Source organism: Melozone crissalis, unplaced genomic scaffold, assembly GCF_028551555.1.
Source record: "Melozone crissalis strain CALT ecotype California unplaced genomic scaffold, PUWL_Pcris_2 ptg000023l_1, whole genome shotgun sequence".
Classification (NCBI taxonomy): domain Eukaryota; kingdom Metazoa; phylum Chordata; class Aves; order Passeriformes; family Passerellidae; genus Melozone; species Melozone crissalis.
The window spans coordinates 22,644,856-22,670,509 of NW_026535801.1; the positions used below are offsets into that span (position 1 = coordinate 22,644,856).

General features: G+C 40.9%; 1 protein-coding gene across 4 annotated transcripts in view; it reads right to left on the minus strand.

The window, feature by feature from the left end:
* Positions 1-6,629: 6,629 nt before the first annotated feature.
* B3GALT1 (beta-1,3-galactosyltransferase 1) overlaps positions 6,630-25,654 on the minus strand; it is a 171,096-nt gene continuing 152,071 nt past the window's right edge. For 3 of the 4 annotated variants that reach the window (XM_054278283.1, XM_054278281.1, XM_054278282.1), the window contains 2 exons: positions 9,276-9,314; positions 6,630-8,702 (listed from right to left, as the gene is read on the minus strand). In XM_054278283.1, coding sequence (XP_054134258.1) covers positions 7,493-8,473 — 981 coding nt within the window. In that variant the 5' untranslated portion in view covers positions 8,474-8,702; positions 9,276-9,314 and the 3' untranslated portion in view covers positions 6,630-7,492. The remainder of the gene's footprint in view (positions 8,703-9,275; positions 9,315-25,654) is intronic. The other variant, XM_054278284.1, reaches the window with a different exon arrangement.

Sequence of the window (25,654 nt, forward strand, 5' to 3'; positions counted from 1 at the left end):
AGCGGTGCTGGGGAAGCGCAGGCAGGCTCATCCTGACAGGACACCACTCTCCATGGGAGCAGTTCTTCATTTCATAACCCATCCTGCCAAAGTGATGGCAGACGTAACACAGAGCCGAGTGCACCTCGCACGGTTTGTCCTGAGTGCTCTGGGCCTTTCTGTGGCCTTTGTGCGGGGAAATGGCGTTCGGTGTAAAGCTGATTAACCTCAGACTGTAAGGAGTGTGGGCAGGCCGGCAGCTGCTGGGGAGTTCCTGGCGCGGGTCGCGGGGCTGAGGCTGCGGATGGAGCTCGGGGACACGAGAGGCCGCGAGCCGCCAGCTCCGTGTGACAAAGGGCGCCGGTGCCGCGGGGATGGACACGGGGGCACGGCGGGAGCCGGGGCTGGAGGCGATCAGGGCCCCGCCGTTCCCGTGTGGAGAGCGCTCGGCGGAGCGCCGGGCCCGGCCGTGCCTGTGTCACCTCTGCTGTGTCTGTGTCACCCGGCCGTGTCAGTGCCACCCCGGCCGTGTCTGTGCCACCCCGGCCGTGTCTGTGTCACCCCTGCTGTGTCTGTGTCACCCGGCCGTGTCTGTGCCACCCCGGCCGTGTCTGTGCCACCCCGGCCGTGTCTGTGTCACCCCTGCTGTGTCTGTGTCACCCGGCCGTGTCTGTGCCACCCCGGCCGTGTCAGTGCCACCCCGGCCGTGTCTGTGTCACCCGGCCGTGTCTGTGCCACCCCGGCCGTGTCTGTGTCACCCCTGCTGTGTCTGTGTCACCCCGGCCGTGTCTGTGCCACCTCGGCCGTGCCTGTTGTCACCCCTGCTATGCCTGTGTCACCCGGCTGTGCCTGTGTCACCCCGGCCGTGTCTGTGTCACCCCTGCCGTGCCTGTGTCACCCCGGCCGTGCCTGTGTCACCCCGGCCGTGTGTGTCACCTTGGTCCCAGCGGGGCAGGTGTGTCCCTGGGAGTGCCGGAGCCTCGGGAACGGCGCGCTGGGACATTCCCTGTACAGCACCTGCCATGGCCGTAGTTGCTGCAGCCTCGCAGACTCTGTGTCTGTTCCAGAGGCTGGCGGAAGTTCATCTTCTGCTGTGAATGTGGTATCAGTAAGATAAGCTGTCCTGTGTGGTGAAACGAATCTGATAATGCAGTTTTTGATAGCTCAAAGACAGCGACAGAGAGAAGTACTGCTGTGCTCAGCCTTCATGCAAATACTCTGGTAACAGATTCAATACCAGATGTCTGACTGTTAGGGAGATATGAGGAAAGCAGAGGCAACACAGAGAGCAGAAGCAGATAAAAAGGTTAAAACATTGAAATTGTGGAAAAAAGCATACTTGATTAAGTGGGAGTTAAAGTGAAACATGAAAAAATGCTGTTTTGAGTTCTGATGAACTATCCAAGGTTGTGAGGAAAGGTAAAAGGAAAAAAAGCCAAACAACCTTAGACTTGTGATAGTGATCTCTGCAGGCAGAGGCAAGATGAAAGATGATAGATCTTTTTTACCCCATATACCTGAACTAGGTAATATCAAAGAAAAGATTTTTGAAGAAACAAAGTGCTTGTCCCTTGAAACTTGCTGAAATCAGTTTGCCAGGTATTAGACAGTGTAGGACTGTAAATGTGTCAGGTAAGGGCCCTCTCTTCATAGAAACTCTGTGTTCTTGTCTTTGTGGCTGGTTTGAATTGATACTTTTAGATGAGAGAATGCTGAGTCATACAAAATCAAATAAAGAAAATGGAAAGAGTTTGGGAAATAACAGGGAAATGTATCAGATTGAAACAGATAGAGAGTACAGGACAGTGGCTAAGTGACTTTTGTAAATCAAGGGAAAAGCTTGTAATGATGCTGTGGGGTGTTCTCTGCTTCCCCCTTCGTTTACTGATACCCTAAGATACCTGGAGGTCCTGTTTCTCTTTGGAGAAAGATGTCATGTTAGAAAACAGGCCAGAGAAAGGAGCTCTTAAAGACAAAAGGGATGCTTGATTGATGCAGAAATGGTAGGTGTTAGCCAGCACACCTCAAGTTTGGGGTATTTGCTTCACCCAAATAAAAGTTGTCTGCATTACAAAACCACCACACTTAATTCTGTCCAGCTTGATATGTAATGCTGCCTTTGCAGAACAAGTGCTCAAGGATAAATCTGGCATGACTAATAAATGCCTCTTGCTCTTGGCTCTTTCAGGTGAGGCAGAGCTATAATGCAGATTCAGCTAATATGCAGACCTAGCAGAAAAATGGGGTTTTTTCCTGTGTTAGGCAAGTCATCAGAGGAGATACTTGACACAACTTAATTGCAGGTGCGGTTGAATAAATAAGGTACACTCTTTCTTTTTTTCTTCTCCCCAGATGACTCCTTCCATTTCATAAATTCAAATTTTTTAACAAGAGAAAAGGAAGCAGATGCTATTCAGTACAATGTTCTGTGTCATATATATATTCCTTTTTTGGTGCATTGCTGCTGTAACAGGGCAGTGTCAGCACTTTTAAGAAGGTTTTCTACATGCTATTTTCACTTAGGGCACTGCAAATTTCTCTGGAAAATCTATGAGAATCAATTAAGTAAATGAGAAAATAGAATGCTTGTAATTAAGATAATCAAGCTACATGAAATCTGCCCTGCTAGTGCTGATATCTGTATATCTCCAAGCTGTCTATTAATTAAACACCATGTAAGTGCTGCAATTAGACTCAGGCTGCTTTGGTGGAAACAAGAGAGATGAAAACGATTGGAGGGGTTTTGCTGTATGTGAAACTCTTGGTTGCTTTAAAGCATCTCAGTGTGGTTTGTAAGGTTGCTGCATTGCTGCAGACATTGCTGGGATGCCCGAGGACTCTTTTGCAGGTTGCAACTACTTCTGGTGACCACTTTGGTTTGCCAAAGCTACCTTTCTTCTCAGGGGTGGGGTTATTTTTCCCTCCATTTCATGAATGAGTTTTGGATATTGAGCTCCAAGGGCAGTGGAAAAGAGCTTGGATACTTTGTTCTATGTAGGAAACTGCAGGGGAGAAGGGGGAGAATGAAGGGGAGAATGGGGAGAGATGAATTTTTCTGACATTCTTACAAGAAAAGGGACTTCTTCCTACTTTTGTGTTATTTAGGTTTTTTGCTTTTATTTTGATACGAGGACCCTAAAGTTGGCCAGACCTCCCTGAGAGACAAAACAGTATGTTAAGATATGTGTGTTGGGAGACAAAGGCTACATGAGACTTCCTGAGTAATCTGAGTGTACTCAGACCGTGATTCTTCATTTATTTTCTGGTGCTTTGTGGGGTGGGGGGAAAGCAAAAGGCTCTGTCATGGTCACTGTGTCTGTGAGAGACTGGGAGGACCCCTTCCCTCTGCATGGGTGACCCAGCTGATGATACAGCAACTTCAAACACCTTTATTGTGGTTTTATGAGATGTGGGCTTTGGGACATTTCTCCTTTTCTCCTGTGTGCAGCTTTTGATGGCTGCAAGCCCACACGTTAAGACACCATGCCAGTAGCAGAAGAGCCCTGCTGAGGGTGTCAAAAAGCTTTGCCACCTCAGACTGGCCAAACCTGGGTCTCACTGGCTGGGGGTGCCAAAGCAGCTAAATAGGGCAGAGCAGGGGATGAGCCCCTGTGCTGCTTTGCCAGATATTGCCATGGCTGCATTAATATTACTGCTTTGAAGTTCAAAAGCTTTAGATGAAGTAATAAACCTGATCTGTGTGGACATCAGCTTGATGAAGTTGTTGCACAAATAATGAATAAAAGTAGTATTTTGTTTGGTTTATTTAATTTTTTTAAAAAAATCTGCATTAACAGCACAATATTCTTCCTCATGACAAATGAGCCAATTCACTTGTTTTCAGGTAATACAATTTACATTTCTAGAAAGAGGTGAAGAAGAAAACTTACAGGACACCTTCCATTTTTCACTTGATTTTTTTTTATTATTATTTGACATTGATACAAAAAAATAGTATCTTGATTAGCAGCTTTGCTGGCAATCCCACAAAACTGTAAATAATACATTAATCTAAAAGAATGCACTCCTACAGACACTACAGATAAAACAATATATACAATTTAGACAAATAAATACATAAGTACAGCCAGTCATATATAATGATACACCTAAATTTCGGTTACTGTTGACAAGCTTTTCTAGTTAATTACACTCTTCATTTACAAATTGCCATTGCCATCTACATTATAAAGACAAAAAACCCTCAAAGAATCAAAATTAATACTTAACATTATTATTAGGAAGTGTGGAAAATGAACCTTGAGGCTTCTGTTTGAATACTCTCACAGTTTTAGCAAAATAAAAAAGGAAAAAATGCTTTTGTGAAAAAATTCCTCCTAAAGAGAGGCACTTTCCCCCCAGCTGTTTTGCTCAATGTGCTTTTCTCATATGCATTTTGGAATCAAAATGTGATTACAGTCAAACTTTTGAAGTGACGAGAAGGCAGCATGTTTAACCAAGTTGTCATTTGTCCCATGCCCAATGAAACAAAATGACTTTTAAGTAATGTAAATATTGTTTTGATGAAAGGAAGTCTATTGAAAACATTTGTTTCTTAACAGTATCCCACATGGCACAAATACCACTGAGTGGAAGGGAAGACTGTCCCTATAAGTAGATGTATTGCTACCTTTCCATATCCAGTTTCCAATAGTGAAATTTATGAGCAAAGTGAAAACAATAAATCTAAGTGTAACGAGCTAATGAAATCTAATACCAGAAAATTAATACAAGTAGAAAATTAGGATTTTGTTGTGTTGTTTTAAATTCACTTGACAGCAAAAGAAAAAGTATCTTGTACATTCAAAAGTTAGGGCACACATGCTTAAGGCTCTTGAAACACTGGACAAATATAATGCCTCACTCAGCTCCATGCATAACAGAATTCTACATAGCAAGCAGACTGACACATATATACAGCTGAATACAGAAGAAAATGCCTTAGAAATATGTACATCAGTTTCAAGATGAACATTTACATTTCTGTTGAAGGTCTGTCTATTTATAAATGGCAGGAAATACACTTTTTCAGATACTATTTTCAAGGTGTACCTTGCAATTATTAATGCAATCTACTTGTGTTAGGAGAAATTCAAGGCTACCATGCTGCTTGAGCCCTGAGGTATCTGGACTGGGAGCCCTGCTGTCCTCCTGGTTACTAAGCAAAGGCCACAGAAGCATCAGCAGAAATAAGGCAACCAAATCCATTTGTTTGTGATTCAGAACCCCCAAATTGCTGCACAGTGCAGAGGGATAGCAGAAGTGATTGCAGCCTGCGGGTTCAAATTATTACAAAATGTGTTCTGGGCAGGATGGCATCTGTGCTATCTGATTTACCCAAGGGCTGGGGATGAATTCCTCCCGCATTTCCATTCATAAACAAGAATATTATGGGACTTATGTAAGGAAATCTGAACTTTACCCAATCGTGTGTTATATATTCACTTATGCAATTAATTGTACCTTGGAAGTTCTGGATTTAATAGGGCATAGCAGCTTTAACAAGGACTAGATCAACTAGGGAAGGATAACTCTTTAATTATGCTGTAAGAGATTTAGTGTTCTTATAAAATTACTGGGGTTTTGGTTTGGGTTATTTTTATTTATGAAGGGTACACAAACTCCTGTTAACAGTAACTCTTAGGCTGCCTATTGTGTAGCTTCATCTTCAGATCTGACATAGATTTGCTTGAGATAGCTCCTGCTAGTGCCTTAAAAGCCAGGTACACTTTACCTTATTTACAAGTAGTTTCTTTTGAAATGATAGTGCTGCATCTGTGAACAAGACTAACAATTTGCCATGAAACTGCAAACCTTTTAGGATAGCATCTTCATTCCTCTGTTACTGTTCTAAAGTGCTGGGTATGTCTATGGCAAAATCAGGTCAAAGTTTCCCTTTTAGTTCTTCTTCAGTTAATTTCTGACAACTGTATAGACATTCTGAATAACATACAGACTTAACAGTTTTGCATATGTTACACATAATGCCAGCTGCAATGAATGAGACTCTGTGTGTGCTGAGCATGGTGTGAGCAATCTTCAGCTGATAATATACGTGGTGAGTTTTGGTTTTTTGTAACTTGTGTGTGAGTTCTTCATTCCAAGTTATTTGCTGAGCAATACCATGTTTCACCTCCTTATTATAAGGTGGTACTGAATAGAGATGGCCTGAATTTATCAAAGAGTTTTCGTGACATTTCATAAACATTCATATTCAAAATATGTATAAGCATGTTATGAAATTTGAATAAGTCTTGTGTACTTGATCTCCTGAGTGGAACCTCAGTGAGTATTGACTGTAAAGAGTAAACTGAGAACGTTAAAAGGTTTTTTAAAAGGATATAATTTGTGTAGCTTTAATAGATTTTGCTTAAAACCCCTCTCTTTTACTGTGAAATTTGTACATATATGTTATGTATTCTGTTGTATGTCCAGTCAACAGAAAATTGATTGCATTCTTATATTGGGCTAAATTCCTCATTTCTACACCATTAAAAATCTGTTAGGACTTGTTTCTATATGTACTGCAGCACAAAGTAAAGCTTCCCCTTAAAAAGCTGCTTTTGTGTTACTTGTTTTCAGGTAAATAGTGCACTGACTGATGTTGAAATATGGTGCTTATTGACACTTTTTAGCATAATTATATAATTATATATTGCTATTCAAGGTGTTTAATGGAGAATCCATTAATACTAATGACAGACATTGCCTTGCTTTGAAATTAAGAGTTAAGATATTCATGCTTTTCTCATATATTTTAAAGATAGTTTTTCATACATCTCCCCTGCCTTATTTCACCTACAGATTTACTTAATTTTTAAATTGTGTTACATATTTTATGGGCCATTTAAGAAGTGTAAAGAAATGGGCTATTCTGAAATAATTTAAAATAATGCCATTTGGTGGATGAAAATATATTTCAGTGTGTGGGTTTGTTTCTAAGGCCAATGAAACTTTGATGTTCTTACCTAAATTCTGCTATTCTGCTATTACACCATTAGTAAGCTATTTGGGAATTGCACAAGTACTATAAAATACACATGTCAAAGTAGGTACATCATTTCAGTGCAAATGTATGCTGCTTAATTTATTAACAAGGCTCTAAATAGAGACGGTTGTAGGGTGTCAAAAGGAGAATAAAAGTATATTTGTAATTCTTCATTTCTTAGAGCCTGAGTCTTATCTCAGAGGCTGGGATGTGAATTGTTAAGCAGCTCATAATAGTTTATTACTGTCCTTTTACACACAGATGTAAGAATGGATATGTGCAATAGATGATAATTTACAAAATCTGAGATTTGACTCCAGATTCTTTCAGTTGGCATAATGTCCTTATGAAAAAGAGCCTGAAGTTTGTAAACCAGTAGTCAAAGTGAGAATGAAAAATCAGTCATTAAAAAGCCTCTCACAGTTAATATCCCACAGTTTAACCTGTAAGTCAGCAGATCACTTTGTCAAAAAATAACCAAACTCAACCAAAATTTAAAAAAAGGTATTTACATCTGTAAAAATCTTAACATCTAAGGTGTTTCTTGCTGGACATGTCATTCCAAATTTTGTGCATTTCTTCTGGTGTTATCTGGTGCACTGTGATCACCCTGCGGTACCTGCACAAGCTGTAGGCCATTTTCCAGTGATTGAAGCCACTGTTTTGGAAGGGGTGAATGCCCAGCTTCCGAAGGCAGAGTCCAACGTACACATCTTCAAGATGTAGAAGTCTGGTATGAAGGGAGGTTTTGTAAATCAGTTCTGCTACATCAGCTGAAAAAATGTAGCCAGTGCCTGAACAGAAGGGTGGGTAGTTGCTGTCGGGATACAAATCTCTGGGCATGTACCACTTACTGCGAACATCTCTTATTGGTCCTCCATTTATAACATAACCTGTGAAGTACCTTCTCCTTGGCTTGGTGTTAGGTTTCAGCAGCTTATAAATAAGATTGTCCATATTTACAAAAATATCACTGTCTGTCTTCATGACATACTTCGCTTTTGAACAAAATGTTGCTACCCACCTCATCCCCATCAACGTTTTCAGAGTGAGGTTATGGTAAGAGTCGATAAAATCTTCCACAATAATGTCATGAAAAATTTGGCTTTCTTGCTCTACCATTTGATTTAACACAGGATCTGCATTTTTTCCAAGAAGAAACAGTGTGGAGATTTTAATTCCTTTGAAGTTGTTTTCATCGCCCCACGTTTCTCGAATGGCTTGCCTTGCATCAAACTCTTTGTGAGTCGTACTGATAAGAATGACCAAGAATGGGGCGCTCTTCTCACATTTGTTGGGTTCATTGATAAGGAAGTCAAAGGAATGTGGATTTATAGGTCGAGTTCTTATGTTGCCAAAGGAAACGTTTTTTCTGGCTATGGATATGCTACTGACCTGTCTGTGGCCCGTGTAGGAAGAAGTCGGACGAGTTATACTCAAGTACCAAAGAGCACTTGCCCAACAAACTACTGTCAAAATGTATAAACACGAGACCTTTGAAGCCATTGTTCCTCTAGCTCTTCTATTCCACGTGACGAACCGATAGCCTTTGTAGCGTGAGTGCACCTGTGTCCTGGAGAGGCAGCATATTATTAATGAAACTTGAAAGTTCGATACAGAAAAGTAACTCTGTAATCATTCATGGATCTCAAATAGGAGCTATTAACCCTGATGATACTCAGCTTTTCTTCTTTCACTGGCAGCGGCTTCCATTTCTTGGAATTTTCTGTTATTTCTGAAAAATATGAAGAAAAATTTTCCACTGTGAGACCATAAAAGCCTAGGGCACAAAAAATGAGCTTATATATGGTTGGCCATTAATAAGATAAGTGTCTTAATGCATTTCTCAGATATTTCTTTTTTTTCTCATGAGGTACCAAAATGCAAGGTAGTGTAATGGAATAGAGCAGTGTAACTGAAGTAATGCCTTTATGATTGGTAATTTCTCAAAGATGGTTTTATATAAAAGAAGATAAGCATGCATAGCATGTTGACCATTTAGATAATTTTAAAAGTATATGAAAATAATTTTATGGTTTCTAGCATTTTCTTGCTTCTTAGCATTTCTTCTGGCCAATCTTTCAAAATGTCGTGTGGAACATTTTAAAATTATTTGAAGAATGAAAAATAGTGTACTTTGTTCTAGGATCAGCAGCATCTGTAGCAGCTATGCACACAAATACAAGTCTAATTTGGTCTAAATGTTAATATGTGTCCTGCTAACAAGAACACACTTTGGTGGAAATCAGACGGAATGGAACTGATTGGGAAAGGTAGAGAAGAGAGAGAGATATGTATGCTGTCTTACCCATGCAAAGATCAGCGCTCAAGTAGACTCCATAAAAATCTAAAAATAAAATAACACAGTTCAGTTATTCTTATTGGTTTCCTTCTCCTCTCCCCCCAAACCAGTCTTTCCATGAGCAATCCTAATTTGTGGACCATGTAAGATGAATCACGATGGCAGCCTAGTAGTGGTGGTACTTCACTGGCTGGTGTGCAGGGAGTTGCCTGCCTGGACTGGGCTCTGGCACTGGCAGCCCCATCTTGGGCTGTTCCAGTCTTGCCTCCAGCATCAGGTAGTTTTGAGACTTTCCTGGATTGAGGGAATGTTACTGTCCTGAACCTTCCATTGCTCTTGGCAATTTTGCTGGGAACCAGTTCAGTTTATCATAATTTTGTGGAAATGAGACAAGCTGCCTCAAGCCTGCCAGCTCAGTGCTGACTCCTCCAAGGCACATCAGTAGCTGGAGAGTGCCTGCAGGCTCCACCTTCCTGAGTTTTACTGTTGCATTACTTCAGAGCTAAAGGATAGTAGAAGCATGCAACAGAGGAGCTTTTTGCGAGAGTCTCAGAAATATTTAACATTTACTTTGGACAGAAAAAAATATGTATTCAGATAAAAAGATAGAAGCCTTGTCTTAGAAATGTCCTCTCTGATTTCACACCACTGACACTTTGCAGTCAGACCACCCCCTAGGCAGGCCATCGGAATGAAAGGACTTTTAGGTACCCTGTGCATAGTTTCACACTGAGGTTTAACAACAACAGAGAAACAACCTGAACATTTGCTAAATCTATACAGACTGTATTCTCCTTATAAATCCTTACAGCTAGTCCTGTCCTGCTAGTCTTCATTACATGCACTTTTAATTGTTTAATGACCGGAACTCACATGCTGCTCTTCCCTTTCACAAACTAGGGTAATGTGAATTTTTTGCCTGTTTCAGAGCTTCATCACTTTCAATTTGTTTTGCCCTATAACTGGGGAAATTTAATTAGCTAGAGGTGGGCTATGATCTCCTTCATTGCTTGTCACAGGACTCAGGGTTTGCAGTCTTTTCCCATCAAGCAGTACCAGCAAATATTTGGGAGCAGTGCATTTAAGTGGGATCTCTAATTGTTCCACAGGGCTGCAGAAGACAACAATCTTGGGAGGGCAGACACATGTACATCCTAAATAAATGTGGTTGTGATAAATTTATACACAGATGCTACTGTAATGTCCAGAGAGGAGAAGTATCATGCTTTAACAACCTGCTGTGATACAGTTCTAAGAAAGGCAAAATCCATCCCTGGTCTGGTAGGTTGGTTGTGTTTCTGGCTTCACTGTGAAGCTCTGCTAATGCTCCCACTGGAAGTGCCAGTGAGGAAAACCACCAAGTGCAAAAAGCCATAATATAATGAAGACACAAGAGTGTAAAGTCTAGAAAACTGCATTAATAAAGAAAGAAATACAGCAGTCGTGGATTGGAGCTGTAGAGCAAGAGATGCATAAGTCAGTGTGTTTAATGGACTCCAGCATTAGGGTCTCACAAGTAAGTGTAATATTCTGCATATGATGTATTATTTTAGGAAACTATGTATTGCATTATCTAAAAGTGTATGATGTTCTACGTCTTTTCTTTCATAAGGATAGGTGCATTAGTTACCATGAGCACTGTGCAGATCTGAGGGAAAGAAAAATTGTAACCAATGCCTCTTACAAACTGCAAAATTACATAAAATTGCTTTTCAGTCCAGTAATGTCATGGCTGTGATATCCAATCTTGTGTGCTCTGAAAGGATTAGAAGAAACAAAAGCCTTACTCCATTTTGAAAAAAGATCCTGAGCTGTTGTAGGGAATTTTTTTCTCAGTTATGAAATGTATAGGCAGCTGTGTGGGATGAATGCTTCTTATATTGACCCTTGGATTGCTGGGTCTTGAAACAATTTTATCTTTTTCTGTTGAATATTTGGTGGGGGTTTTTTTTTGGTTTACTTGTCTTTTAAAACAAACAATAAGAGTTGATATGGTTTGATTTGGTTTGGAGCGTTCTACACCAACCCTGAAGAATTTTTGAGCAAAGTGCAGGTGAAGTGGTTAAGAGTGCACAGGCTGTAGTTTTCCTGATGAGTGAAATTTTATATTTACTTATTTTTTAGGAAGATTGAGGGGAAATGAGAGCTTCCTCCTATTCCAGCTTTTGTGAGGTGAAAATGTAAAAATTAAAGTTCATATTCCTTCTTTACTTGAGCTCTGTGCTATATGTGGGGAAGAGATTTGAAAGAAAAGAGCATAAGCAAAATTGGCAAATAGTGTGAATACAATACCTGTAGAAATAGCTAATGCAAGTAGCTGAGAAGTCTTGGTCTGTAATTTAGGTGAGATTATTTTTGCATCCAGGATTGATCTTGCTTCCTCTTTGTAGGATCACAGAGGGGTTGGATAAGTAGCTATGTTGTGTATTTTTCTGGCCCCAGGGCACATGCTCCTACAGGTTATTTCTGGTAACATTGGTCCTGCCCAGTAATTTCAATAATGTGTATTTTGTATTTGTATAAGAGAATACCTAGCTTGATTAGGCCAGGAAATATGAACTAAGCAGGGAAAGACTTACTTTGTGATGATTTAGCAGTCAAGAATTTCAGAGGTAGCCAAATTCTATTATTAAAGATGAGGCTAATTAATCAAGATCCTAAACTAACACTAACTCAGGCTTACTGCAACACAGGAATAATTCTAGGAATTTTGCAAAATTATTCACAGTATCAAAGTCTGTGACAGCAGACCTTTTTGTTGTCATGTCTTGTGACCTGTAACAAACTTACAGCCTTGTGGGACTTGTATGTCAAGGATGTGAATTATATGGAGGGAAATCAGTGTAAAACTCATGCACTCAAACTATAGTGAATTAAAAATTTTGTGTTAATTACTCATTTGGAAAAGAGGAGGAGTAAAGTATGTTAACTCAGACCACTATGATCAGAATAATGACTGAAAGCGCTTCAATGCCCACATTGCTGCACTTCCTTTAGCAGTTTGGCCAGAAGTTATTCAGAATATTTTTAACCTCATCAATTGTAAGTATTTCAAAAGTTGCCTTCAATATTTAAGTGTGTAGCAAATTCATTTATATATTGTATTTTAATCCATTTAGATGATGGATTCCATATATCATCACTAGAAGGATATTCTTTTTTCACTTGTGCCATGATCTTTAATTTGGTGTTGAAATTCGAAGACCTTCTAACCAGGAGGATAAGGGATGTCAGAGGGAGAGTGGAAAGCTTTTATCAGCTTTGGATTTTGGAGTAGAAATAATCTGTTGGAATAGACTTTATCACATTTGAGGATAAGTAGACAGGCAAAGGAAGGTGTCATGTCCTTTCCATTCTTCTTTCAAGTGAAAGAAAGCTTTCTAGCAGGACAGTAGCAATGGTTAAGCTCTTGGATCCTTGTTTTTAAAATTGTTTTAATTCAATCTGTCCCTTTTCTAACCTGGTAGTCATACTATAAGTAATAAAAGACTCAATCACTGAGGATAGATGATGGCTAAAAGCAAATGTTCAGCACTGTGTTTCCATACTGTGACACGAAGTTGTGCCTTTGGTTGCACTGATCACAGCTCGTGCTGTGCCAGCCAGAGGAGCCAGCCAGTCGGAGCACAGAAAGCTGTACTGTGTAACTTCTGTAAGTAATTGTCTGGATGAGGACTGTATTTGCAGCAAACCTTTTATGAGCTGACTGCACATGAAGAATAATCCTCCAGATAATGAGCACATTTGAGAATCTTGATAACTATTCATGGGCAATTTTCAGGCAGATGCCAAATGAGTTCAGCTAACGTCACTCATCAAGGACAATATTTTGCCAATATTTTGGAATGCTGCTGTCTCTGTGAGAGGCTGTTGATCTTTCTTTCAAAAAAGCCTGTCCTATGTAAGTGCAGTTGCAATAATGTGTATAGATCACAGTGGATGCCCCTGATAGAAGCCACAGCTCCTGAAGCCTGGCTGGGTGCCATAGCTGTAATCCATGCCGTGCCACTACTGCTGAGGGAGGTGCTGGGTGCAGGATGCTGACTGAGTCCTGGGGATGACCCTGGGTGGGAAGCCACAGGAGATCACAGCTGTTCATCCTGACACCCAGGAGTCTGTTAGGCAGAACACAATTGAGTCAAATTAACACTCTGCATCTCTGCTAAAATGTACCTTTTCCTTTCCCTGGAAAAAAGAGGGAATGCAGCCACTAAATTATTTAGTAAATGTAGCAAACTCTTCTCATTTTCCCTGAAGAGACATTTTTGTAAGTTTTCTATGACGATGGCTTTCATCTGTATATAGACCAAGATGCTGAAATGTCTTCACCGTTTATGAAATCTGTAAATTACCTAAGGAAAAGTCTGTCATAATTACTAAATCTTGTTGAGAAGATAATTATGCTGAACATTAAGAACACATCTACATGGAAATCCAGGGATCTCTTATGTTCTAAGCTGTATGTTTTCATAGTTTCTGGGGGAAATTTTGGACAGATGGCACAGGTGATTTAGCAGAAGATTGCAACCTCCTTTCTGGGAACTTAATTTAAAGTTTCTTAAATACTCTAAATGCTTATTCTGCCTGGGTGTAATGCATCTGAAACCAAATCAGTGCTGCAAAGAAAGACTTTCTTCTCTATAACATTGTGGAAAGTGGCTGTAACAGAGGCAGAAGGCGCAGTTTTGGGTTGAATAGAGAAAAGTACAAACCTTCATTTCAGGTCCATGTTTTTTAGATAAAGAAATTCTTCTATTAAGAAGGTTCATAGCTGTCATATGTTAAAAGAGGCTGGCTTCCCTTCTCTTCCTCAAAGACAATGAGGGCAAATGTTTTCTGGATCATTCCTTGTTCACAAATATATTGATGATAGACTTTACCCTAGGCAGACCCTTAATGTGAAAGCAAGTATTTGCACAAGTACATATTTCATACTAACAGTTCTCCTTTCATGAATGCTGATTTGCAGATGGTTTTGATTGTAGTTCATCATTAAATCAAAGAATTGATCTCTGGAAATAAATGTAGTATTTATAAATTGTTTTTCAGTATTTACCACCTGCTTGTAATGTGAACTAAGACTAAGAATGTACTGTCCACTGGGGAATCTCACCAAAAGCTTCCATAGGGAAAATGCAAGTTATAGAATTTTCAGCATAAGTTTCTGTCCTACTGGAACTTCCCTAATCTTTAAAGAGCTGCTGTAGTCTTTTAAGAGTTAAACGTTGTCTACATGAAAGTAAATCTGCCTGAGTGAAAATAGAGGAAAATACAGAGATCTGTATTTTCCACTTCAGATTTTTTCAATGAATCTATCTATAAAACCAGGATTTTCTCTTTGTTTTGAAGAAGTGCTGAAACAGCCCACATAAAACAACTACACAGCAATTTAATTGCTTTCTTTCTCATGTTTGAGAACAAATCATGGAACTCTTTTTGGCAGCTGGTTTGTCATGACTGAGATCCCCCAGTTTATTGGGGCTCTCTTGGTCAGGGCTTTCTGAAAGCATTGCCTTAAGCCTGGCAGTTGGAGCAATTTGGGCAGTACCAGGCAGGCAGGGCTGGCTGTGCCCCTCCTGTGTCCCATCCTGTGTCCTCTCCTGTGCCCCTCCTGTGCCCCTCCTGTGTCCCCTCCTGTGCCCTCTCCTGTGCCCTCTCCTGTGCCCCTCCTGTGCCCCTCCTGTGTCCTCTCCTGTGTCCTCTCCTGTGCCCCTCCTGTGCCCCTCCTGTGTCCCCTCCTGTGCCCTCTCCTGTGCCCTCTCCTGTGCCCCTCCTGTGCCCCTCCTGTGTCCCCTCCTGTGCCCCTCCTGTGCCCTCTCCTGTGCCCCTCCTGTGCCCCTCCTGTGCCCTCTCCTGTGCCCCTCCTGTGCCCCTCCTGTGTCCCCTCCTGTGCCCCTCCTGTGCCCTCTCCTGTGCCCCTCCTGTGCCCCTCCTGTGCCCTCTCCTGTGCCCCTCCTGTGCCCTCTCCTGTGCCCCCTGCCCTCCACTGCTCCCGTTCCAGGGGCTCCATCCCGCGCTGCTCCAGCTGCCACTCCCAGCCCCTGCAGCTCTGCCTGGGCTTCCCAAGAGTTACCCTGCAGAGAACAGGCCTGTTGGGAAAGGGACTTGCTCTTTGACTGAAAAGAGAAATTGTTTGCCTTAAATACCTGGAGTGGTGCTTTTCGGCAGAAGTGTTGGTGTGGCCGCCAGCCAGTGTGGGTGCTCGCAGGCCCACTGACCTCAGCACAGCTCAGGGCCAGCACTTCTGGCTTTTAGCTGTACATAATTGCCTTGGAACAAAGAAACAGGTTTCTTTTCACTTTGTCATAACTAAATGATAGATAAGGTTTTTCTCAAACCTAAATCAAAATCTACTTTTATTGGGGATTGAACAAGAAAAATTTCTGCTGCAGAAGAGAGGGCATTGTTTTGCAAAGCTGTTAACATTTGAGAGAAAGCTAGCATCAGACTCAGCTAGCACATATGGAGCATTTCACAGACATGACCCCAGACTATTTGTCAGCATTTAGTTTCCTGAAGCTTGCAGTTGAATAGATGGCTGAGCAATGTTACACTCAAACATTCATTCAACACAAGAGGCCCTATCTCTTGTGGCATGATTTTGAAATGGGCTCGTAATAACTGGAGTTTCTTGGATGAATCAAATAAAGGAGTACATGCTGTAGTTATTTGGTAAATATATGTCCTGGTGAATCCATGGGAGTAAAACTGTCCTCATTCTTCTATGATATTTCAAAAGTGCAGCAGCTTGTGTCCTCAGCTGAGAGGATGTTTGAAAAATACTGTTTGGGATCATAAATGGGTGGCTGCCTCCTTAGCTGAGGTGAAAACCCATTCTGGGTTATCAGCTATGCCTACCTAGTCCACCCCCTTGCTCGAAAAACTGTTTCTTCATTTTTCCACTGTATCTCCCTTACGAAAATTGTAAAAACTGTGTATTACTATCAGTGAAAGAAATTTGGGTGTCTCTGTAGAAGGCAACCAGTAAACAGCTTGTCTGTTTGTGCTCAGATCAGAATTTAACCTGGCTCCTGTGAGAATTGTTAAAAGCAAAAATTGAGGACGTTTTCTTGCAAAGTGTTTTTGATGAATATTTTGTAAGATTTTTTTGTTAATAACTCTTATCTCCCAGCTGGGCAGAATATGGCTGATAATCTTAGGTATCTGATAAAGCAGCAGGAAGAAGTGCATTTTGGTAAAGAGTAAATCTGAATTCCTGTTCAACTTACTTTTATCACTTTTGTCCTTAGAGATGTCCTCCATGTGTACTTTAAAAGCTTTCACTAGGGAACATAAATTTCAAATCCCAGCTATCTCTGTGAGCAGTCAGGAATACTAACTAATTTCTTACATCTTTTGTCTGTGGGCATTGTTAATTAGGGGTATTCACAGTGACTGGTAACTAGGAAAATAGCTAAACAAACTTCTTCCTAATGTTTGCCCTTATGTGTTTGTCTGTCACTAAATGTAATGGGCCATTTCTGTGGGCTCATTATGCTGATAGCACACTTTGTTTTCTCTTTACCCTATTGTGATTAAGGAAGCATAACCAGAACTGCCCAGAATAATTGGAAACTCTTCAGCTGGCTTCTCCACCTGTAATTGCATGGTCTGTAGTGGGCTGATGTAGGTGTAAATGTAGACTCATTTGTCCATTACTGAAGGATTTCTCAAAACAAAGGCAAAGAACTGTTATATAAAAGACGACCTCAAGTATATTCAGGATTGAAAAGCAGGGAAAACAGTCTTGCTCCTCGATGCTGATTCTTACTGGAACTGCTGTGGCACAGGTAAAGTGTGTGATTACAGGACTGCTCCAGAGAGGATTATGCAGCCTCCTGTACTCAGTGTTGCTCAGAGTTTTCTGTTCCCACTCCTGGCCCTGCACAGCACCCCACAGGAGTCACACCATGTCCCTGACAGCATTGTCCAAGTGTTCCTTCAACTCAGTCAGGCTTGGTGCTGTGAGCACTTCCCTGGGGAGTCGGTTCCAGTGTGCAACCACCCTCTGGGTAAACACTTTTCTTGATACCTGAGCCTGCCCTGGCTCAGTTTCATGCTGTTCCCTTGGGTCCTTCACTGGTCCCAAGAGTGAGGAGACTGATGTTTGCCCCTCATGTTTCCCTTGTGAGGGTGTTGAAGACCACAGTGAGGTTTCTCTGCTTTGGTGTCTTGTGCCTTGATTCTGCCTTGATTTTGATGCAGCTCAACAGACAAAATTCTCTTTTTATCACCCACTTTTCTTTGGGATGTGTTGGCTCCTGCTAGGATAGAAATGGAGTGCAATACTGATAGAAATCAACTTTGTGAAGCAATAAACAGAAAATATGTTCCATCACTATGCCCAAGGGAATCATATCAAACCTTAGTTATCCATGTGTTCGAGGCCAAGCCTTAAGGAAAAAGAGGGTACATGAATATACGGTATAAAAATATAGATTGCTTCTCTTCACTCTCCATCTGTGGACCTTCAAGAGCTCTATAAACACAAGCTCACTGAGCAGCTGTATACCCCAAGGAGGCAGATAACACAGTCATAAAATATGCCAAGCAATTTAAGGGTCCAAATCTTGATACATACCACAGGGTTGTAAGAATTAAATAGAGTAGTTTTAACAGAGACACACTCTTCTGGGAGATTTTTCTTATAGAAGCAGTATAAGATCAAACACCCCTTTTGATCATTTTCCAGACTTTGGAGGTGCTTAGTCTTTGAGCAGAATCAGAAGAGATTGCTATATAAATAATGTGAACCAAGACCTCTGGAGGAAGGTGTTTGGTTCATCTAGGTGGCTGGAAACAACAGGGATTCTCCTGAGCTTGTTTTAACGCTTGTGTGGGGCTCCCTCAGCACACTGAAAACTTTTCTCACTTTTAGCAATCTCCTTTCAGAATTATTTTAATCTGAAAGATCTCTTGAACAAAAGTGATTTTAAAGCAGTCTGCAATTTTTGATTCCATTTATTTGCTGGCTACTCTGATATCAAAGGCAGCAGGAAGCAAAAGTGAAAAGAAATGCAGTAAAGCAGCTGTAGGACCAACTATTGTGGGATCACACAGGAGCCCTGCTTTGCTGTGTGAGCAAGTGCTCCATGTGGGGCTCCCTTCCATGACACAGCCAGGGTCTGTCTCCACTGGCACTCTGTCTGTCCATCAAGGAAGAAGGTGTGCTCAGATTCATTCTCCTCATGTGGAAAAAGGGCAGGAAACATGAAAATTGATGCAAACATCAGTAATGCTTTGTCCTGCTGCTTGGGAGAAAAGGAGTGACTTCCTGACACTCTCAGGAAAGTGGGGCAGGAGCTGCTGGAGGGGCAGGTGTGTCTGGCTAAACCCTCTTGGGTACACAGAGGAAGACAGGGAATCCTGCCTGGATTGCAGAGTGAAGCCTCCCCATAGGGAATGGTTCAAGGTGAGAGGAGGACAAATGATCTAAGTGCAGAAAATTTCAATTTATTCTTTAAAAACCTTTCTTGCGGACGTAAGGAAGAGTAATGCCACAAAACAAAGGATGTAAATAATTTCTTGTTTGTCTCTTGTGTATGTGGTAAAAATGTAACCAAGAGCTACCCCACTTTTAATGAGAACTTCACTGCTTTGTTATTCTTTCTCACTCTTCCTTTGTGTTTTTCTTCAAATAAAACAATTTCCCTGTCTGTATAGCTCAGAGTGTGTGTACTTTGCAAAGATGCTGCCATCTGCCATTTACTTTCCTTTCTGAACTGTGATCTTAGACATATATTTCAGGGAAAAGGAAGTCAAGTGGTTGAGTTTATTCTCCTTTTGTGTGAACAACAATGCAAATAATTCCAGAGCCAGGCAGTAAGGCTGCCTGAAATGCCAACTGCAAATCTCCTTTTCAGCAAGGCATTAATTCATTCTGTGAAAAATATGCTGGGTAAAATATTCCATTTCAATTCCTCCTCCTGTGCACTGGCTGGATCAATTAAACCCCATATAGCAATTTTTTGAGATAAAGTCAAATAATTTTGTACATTTTTGAACCCTTATTCCAGATCATTTTCCTCTCAGCCTCCTGCTACAGGTGCCTCTTGCAGCAGACAGGGGAGCAGTGGTGGATGCTGCTGGATACATGGCAGGGCCAAGGCTACCTGTCCTTGGGTCACCCTGGGCTGCCACCAGGCAGTTTCTCACCTCCAGCCAGGACATGGCCCTCTCAGAACCCAGGACCCCCCAGTGGGTGAAGGGGATTAATGGACCCCTCCTTAACAGGGAAAATGAGAGGGGCTCATCTTGCTCCTTCTCAACTGCTTGTGCCTTGTTTCTGGAGGTGAGTGCTTCAGGAGCTGATAAAAAAACTACATGAGATCAAGATGAAAAACATTTCTTTGCATCTGAGAAACTAGAGCCAGTGTGTCTGTAAGCTGGCAGTGCCAAAAAAATAAATGCCCATGCATTCATTAATGCTTCATGATGATTTTTAGTCTGATCAGTTCCCTGGTCTGATGTGCCTCATGGTCACACAAAAGCCTGGATCAGCACAGCCAAGGGGCATCGTCACTTTGAAATGAGAGGATGAGGCAAAATGGGGCAGACCTGTTTTCATGACCACACTCCTGCCTTAAATAATATTAGAGAACTGAGGGCTCCCCTTATTCCCTTGGAAACTGTAGCAATACCCCCAAGATTTCCTTACACAAGATTAAGACCAAGCACTCAGCTATTTCCTCCTCTTGCATCATTTGCAAACAAGTAAAAAACCAAAAAAGCTTTTGCCTGCCTATCAAATATTTATGTTTAAATTTCAGTATCTACTGGAAAGTTTTGGAAAACAATTCAAGGACTTGTCAAGAATTAAGAAAAATACTCTTCCTTTAAACTTTATTTTTTGTTTTCACAATACCAAATAAACTGTTGGATCCTTTAACTCTCCTGAGATCACTCTGAAGTTAAACTGGAAACCTAATTGGATTTTAACAGGAAATCTGATCGTACATCTAGCAGCTTTAAGTGGCATGAATAGAATAGCATTTGAGAATGTGCTGCTATTTTGAAGATGGATGTGATTTTCTGATTTTGACAGAAAATGAAAACACAGTGAGAGGCTGTCACAAGCTTCTGAATCAGCCAGATTCTTCTTAGAAGCCAAAGACAGCTTGGCTGAGGTAGGCTGTTCTCCCACACATGTCTTTGCCAAAACAGAGAGTGTGCCGAGGCTTTTTTGCTGTTGTTTTTTTCCTCCAGATGGTGTAAGGAGGGATAGACTGCTGGTTGCTTGCCAAGGGTTGTACAATATTGTGGCAAAATGCAATCCCAAGCTGCAGTTTTGAAGGTAGCATATCAATCACTTACCCATCAGGTTCCTATAGTTCTTGCATGTGGGGTCAAACCTTTGTCATTGGGCCAAGGCTATTAACAAGTTTACTCCAAATGTTTTGAGAGAGACAAAATTTGGTATGGTTTTCTCTCCAAATGTTGATTAAAGTGTCCACTGCTAGGAAGGTAAGAGCCAATATGTAGCTAATCCTTTATAAAAATCTCTATCTCAATCCTAAATTGCTAAATCCCTCAGGTCAGCTAAAAATAATAATGCTTTGGGTTTGCCTGTGATTTTTCTCCATATACATCCAAAGTAAAAGCTAAAAGTTACTTGGTGTCACAAATTATTTACCTTTATATGGTTATGGTTTGAAACAGATTGAGTTTTTAAAGTTTTAGAAAATTTCTTGCACTTAAATGAAGTTATAACAATAAATAGAGCTAAAGATGAAGATTTTTTACTAAAAGGTGTGCAATTTTTCACCAGATTGATATGTACATCTTCCTCCTGTTGACATGTGTTTTCAAAATAAACCTGATATTAATTGCACCTTCACTGGGTAACACAGTGGCAGAATGATCCACCTTCTGGCTGTCAGGGCTTTGAGTGGGATTAAACACTTCTAGGAACAAAACTACCCCTTGAGAGTAGCACATGCACACTATTTAGCCACTGTACTTGGGAAAACTTCCAATCTAGGCAGGGTTAGTGACCAAAACAGTCGGGGAAGTCAATCTGCCTTGTCATCTTTCAGGTGTAACTTTATTTTACATAAACTGTTCTTGTTCTAGGTGTTCATTTGGCCTTGCAGCAATCTAAGATGCCCAAGGTAATGGTGACTTAAAATAAGTGCACTGGCATTTATGAACATAAAAGAAATTTTAATATGGCAATATGTTGCCATTTTAATAAACTACCACAAGTAGTCTCTCTCTTGTAGCAGGAGAGGGCAGGGTTGGTGTTGGATAACAATTTTTAAAGACTTCTTCAGAATGACAGCATGTATGAAAAACACTTGTAAGAAGATTGCTTTGCAATGAGTTATAAAACATAGGAAAAAGTTCTCCAAAAACCAAGATCAGTTTTTAAAAGTGACTTGACAAGCTAAGTAATAGTAAGCTTGCTCTCTAATTTAGGCTGTTTGGAAGAAGCATGGATGGGATTTTTACTGTCTTAGTGATATGACAACAGACAAAAATCTACAATCACTCTTTAGGTGCCCAGTGCGCTGTATCTGGACCACCAAAAGTATTTTCTTCCTCAAGCAATAACAGATTATCATCCTGGCTGCCAGGAAATAACCTGTAAATTATATCTATATCTAGCACATATGGAAGAAAAGCCATCAGATAGTATCATACATGAAAAATCAGTTGCCTTGCTCTACTAACTAAAAGTTTAGCCATAACATTTTTTAATTTGAGAAATGATGAAACCAGCAGTAGCAAGAATAACATTGCTAGTTTCCAAAAGTAGATATATTAGATTGAGAGGTAGGTCATTTGTCAGCCACCCCTGTAGATAAAAATGACAAAGACATTTGCTCAATATCACAAAGCCAGAGACTGCAGCACAGTATTCCATGTCAGTATATAAGACTATGTATTCTAAGGCCTCTACCTCTTTTTCTGTATACCTCTAGAGTCACTGAAGAAGGTCTCAAATGTCAGCATGCTCCAGGATCTAAAGTTCTGGGGGGAGAGAGAGGTTGCAGGGAGTTGTCTTTATACAGCTGGATCTGTATCCTTGAATGCCAGTCATAAATTAGACTCCTATTGAATAACAGTGCCCCATGGCACCTGCTGTTAACAACTGCCCTTCAGAGGGACTGAGCAATCTTCTGCAGGATGGATTAGGCATTTTACAGTGCTTATAAGAAACCAATCTGAAAAATAGGTCCCAAACCAATTAAATAATCTCTGTTGGTGGATCTCTAAGTTTTTAAAAACCTGCTGTGTGAAGTTCCTTTTGCAGTATGTTTTAGAAATTAGTTTAGCTATAACTTTAAGTGATAGATGCAGAAAAGAAATGTAGTGGGCCATTTCAATTCTACCTTTCTACTTTCTTTGGCAGTTGATCTTGAGTGCCCACAGAGCCTATTAAACTCATTTTGCTATAGCTTTACTGTTGACATTTGAGATTAAATGCTAGGGTATGAAGGAAATTTTTTTAAGAACTATCATTTTTTGTTTCAATACAGCATTGTCAGGACCACAGGACTGTAACAGCCTGCTGTGGTGTGTTATTTCAATCATTTCGTCTTGCCTAGGGAAAATATTTCTGATTAGTGTAGTTACTGTCCCTTTGTTACAAGGTTTATACAAAATTCAGCAGTGTTACTGCAACTGAACTTAAGAGGAGCTGTGAATGCTTGGCCATGGCTTTTCCTGCTGACAGTACTTGTTTATGTCCTCTTGTCTGATAAGCTACAAACCAGGATAACTCCTTTCCCAGAGCAGTTGTGAATCCTGGTGCTACAATGAAAGATTTTTCAGTCCCAAAACAATGGGTGGCTGGTATTCTCAGCCACCCAGTTGTCCTTCAGTCTGAAAGAGATGGAGGTGGGGGGATAGAATGTAAGAGAACAGAGAGAGTGCAGAAGGCAATCTCACCCCTGAAGAGTTGCAGCTGTACTAATTACAAAAGATTAGGAACAGGCCTGCCCTTAATAGGCCACAGCTGTGCCCAATAAGGATGGGTGCTATAAAAGGGTGGGTTAGCTGCTTGAGGAGAGAGTTGGAGTTGGTTGTGTTGTGAGGAGTTGACCATGAGAAATCACTGGGAAGGTATGGCTCTTTTGCAATAAGATGATAGCACTGGGGTGCTTTGGAGGCTGCTCTAAGAGTGCCCACCTGGACTGCCCTTCCCACAGCTGGCAGTGGGGATGGGTTCAAAAGAAGCCAGAGCTAATGCCTCATGGTTTTACCTCTTGTGTTTGTTCTGGGACAGTGTCCCAGCATATCTGTGTTAAGGCCTGGGAATTTAGTTCTGTATCTTTCTCCAAAATACCCAGGACAGCCCATGGAAATGGACTTCTGCAAGTGTAGGATACCCATGTGTAAATTACACACATTTTTTTAGTGTTTTTTCATGCCCTGAAATGATCTGAAACTTCCAAGGGCAGTGTGTGGTAGAAGAGGTCTCATAAGGTGTTTGTATAATTGTGATAGCATGCAGCCTAATCACATGCTTTCTGCTCTCCTGCTTGATAGAAGCTTTTCCTTGATGTCCAGTGGATATTAAGTAATTTAATGACTTATGAGTAAGAACAAGGTGATTGCAGAAGTAGTTTCAGCCAGCTAAAAGTGAGCATGCATCTCTTTTGCTGCTCTGCTTTCTGTTTAAATGGTGCATTTAATCATAGGCGTTGCATTTGGGAAGAGGTGCTTGGTTTGCAGCACGTACCTGACAATGTCATTGGGAGTTTTTGGTTACAGGAAAGACTTTGCCTGAGGGTTTGCCCTGAATGATGTTATATTTTGTATCCCACCCAATGCATAAAAAAGGACCTTTGGGGAGCAAACCAGCCCAGGCTCACATCTACTGCTGAAGTCACCCAGGACTAACAGCTTGCATGCAGCTTGGAGTGCAGTGCTTCTGGGTGACTTAAGAGAGGGGTTTTGGCCAAGTGTGGTCAAGTCTTTCCTCTTACTTTTGTGAGGTTGTTGCAGTCTGCCTGGGCTTCTCAATATTAATAACATTTATACAAACCCTGTTGTCAGCTGTTCCTTGAGGAGAGATTCTTCCTTTTTGCTGCTCATTCATTCTCTCTGCTCCAAGATCATGTGCACATACAGATACAGCTTCCAGTTGCAGTTTTGACTTCTAAATTTATAAAAGAGTGTCAAGCTTCTTGTGCTACTGCTGTTGCTGTCATCTTTCATCTCTAGTGGGATGGGTCTTGTTACATTTGCAGGCTTTTTGTTGCTTAGTCTTCCTGAAGGACACCCAAGATAGCAACAAATACTTCTGAAATGGCTCCACAATGTGTTTCTAGTATGTGTTTTGGCCTCTGGTTCAGCTGGCGTTCTTTTTATTTTTTTGTTTTTTAAGTATTTTGAATAGAGCCTAGATTTGATTGATAGATGTAGTGAGAAGAAATTTAGTTGTTTACTGTGAACCCTGTCTTGCCCCATGGCAGCATAAACTACAGACAGCAGCTACAGCTGTAGACTCCAAATATGAGAAATCCAGAATGTGTTCTGAGGAAAGGCTGATTGACCAAGGATCATTTCCAAGTCCTGCTGATGCCTAGTTTTATGTCTCTGGTGTCTGTAATTGGCCTGGGCAATGCACGGCTGTTGGTATCTCACACCATGCACTGCTTTATTTCTCTGGTAAAGGTTAATTGTTTAACTGATTAATTATCCAAACAGACTAGGTTTAGCAGTGGCAGCTCTTGGATTTTGAGAGGATGCAACACATTGACTTTATAAATGTAGCATCTGGCTTTTCCTATTTTAGCATGTGATAACATTTAAAGAGCTGGTCAGGCTTCTGGAATTTTAAATACCAGATGGGAATTTTATATTCCCTCTTTTCTTTATTATGCCTAGTAAATACTGAAAGAAATAGTGGCTGTCCCAAAAAGTGGACCTGTGCTTTTCAACTCCCAAATGACTGGGTGATTATTTCTATTGCTACTTTTAGAATTCTCATTATCACCTCTGTCCCTTCACCACTCTAAGCCTTGGCCATGTCCAGCACGTCTGCTTGTTGTTTCTAACACCTTTTTTAGGGGCAGGATGCTCCCTTCTTTTGTTGTCACAGAAGCTAAACTTAAGAGAAAATGGCAGATAGGAGTTGGGCTATGCCCAGATCAAGTTTCTAATGCTCTCAAGCATTTTAATATAAACATAATTATTTTCAAATTAAATAATGCTTTTAGAGCCTTTACTTTGCATTAGAAAAATAAGATAAAAACCAATAAGACTGCAAGACAACAAAAATTCTTAAATGCCAGTGGACTTCTGATGTTCTCACATACAAGTCAACTGTTTTGTGTTCTTTGTTATGCTTTACAAGCAGTAGAGAAATAAACTTTACATAGTCAGGGTAAAGTGAGTCTCTCATTCTCCTGAGAGAATCTAAGCTGCAACAGGCA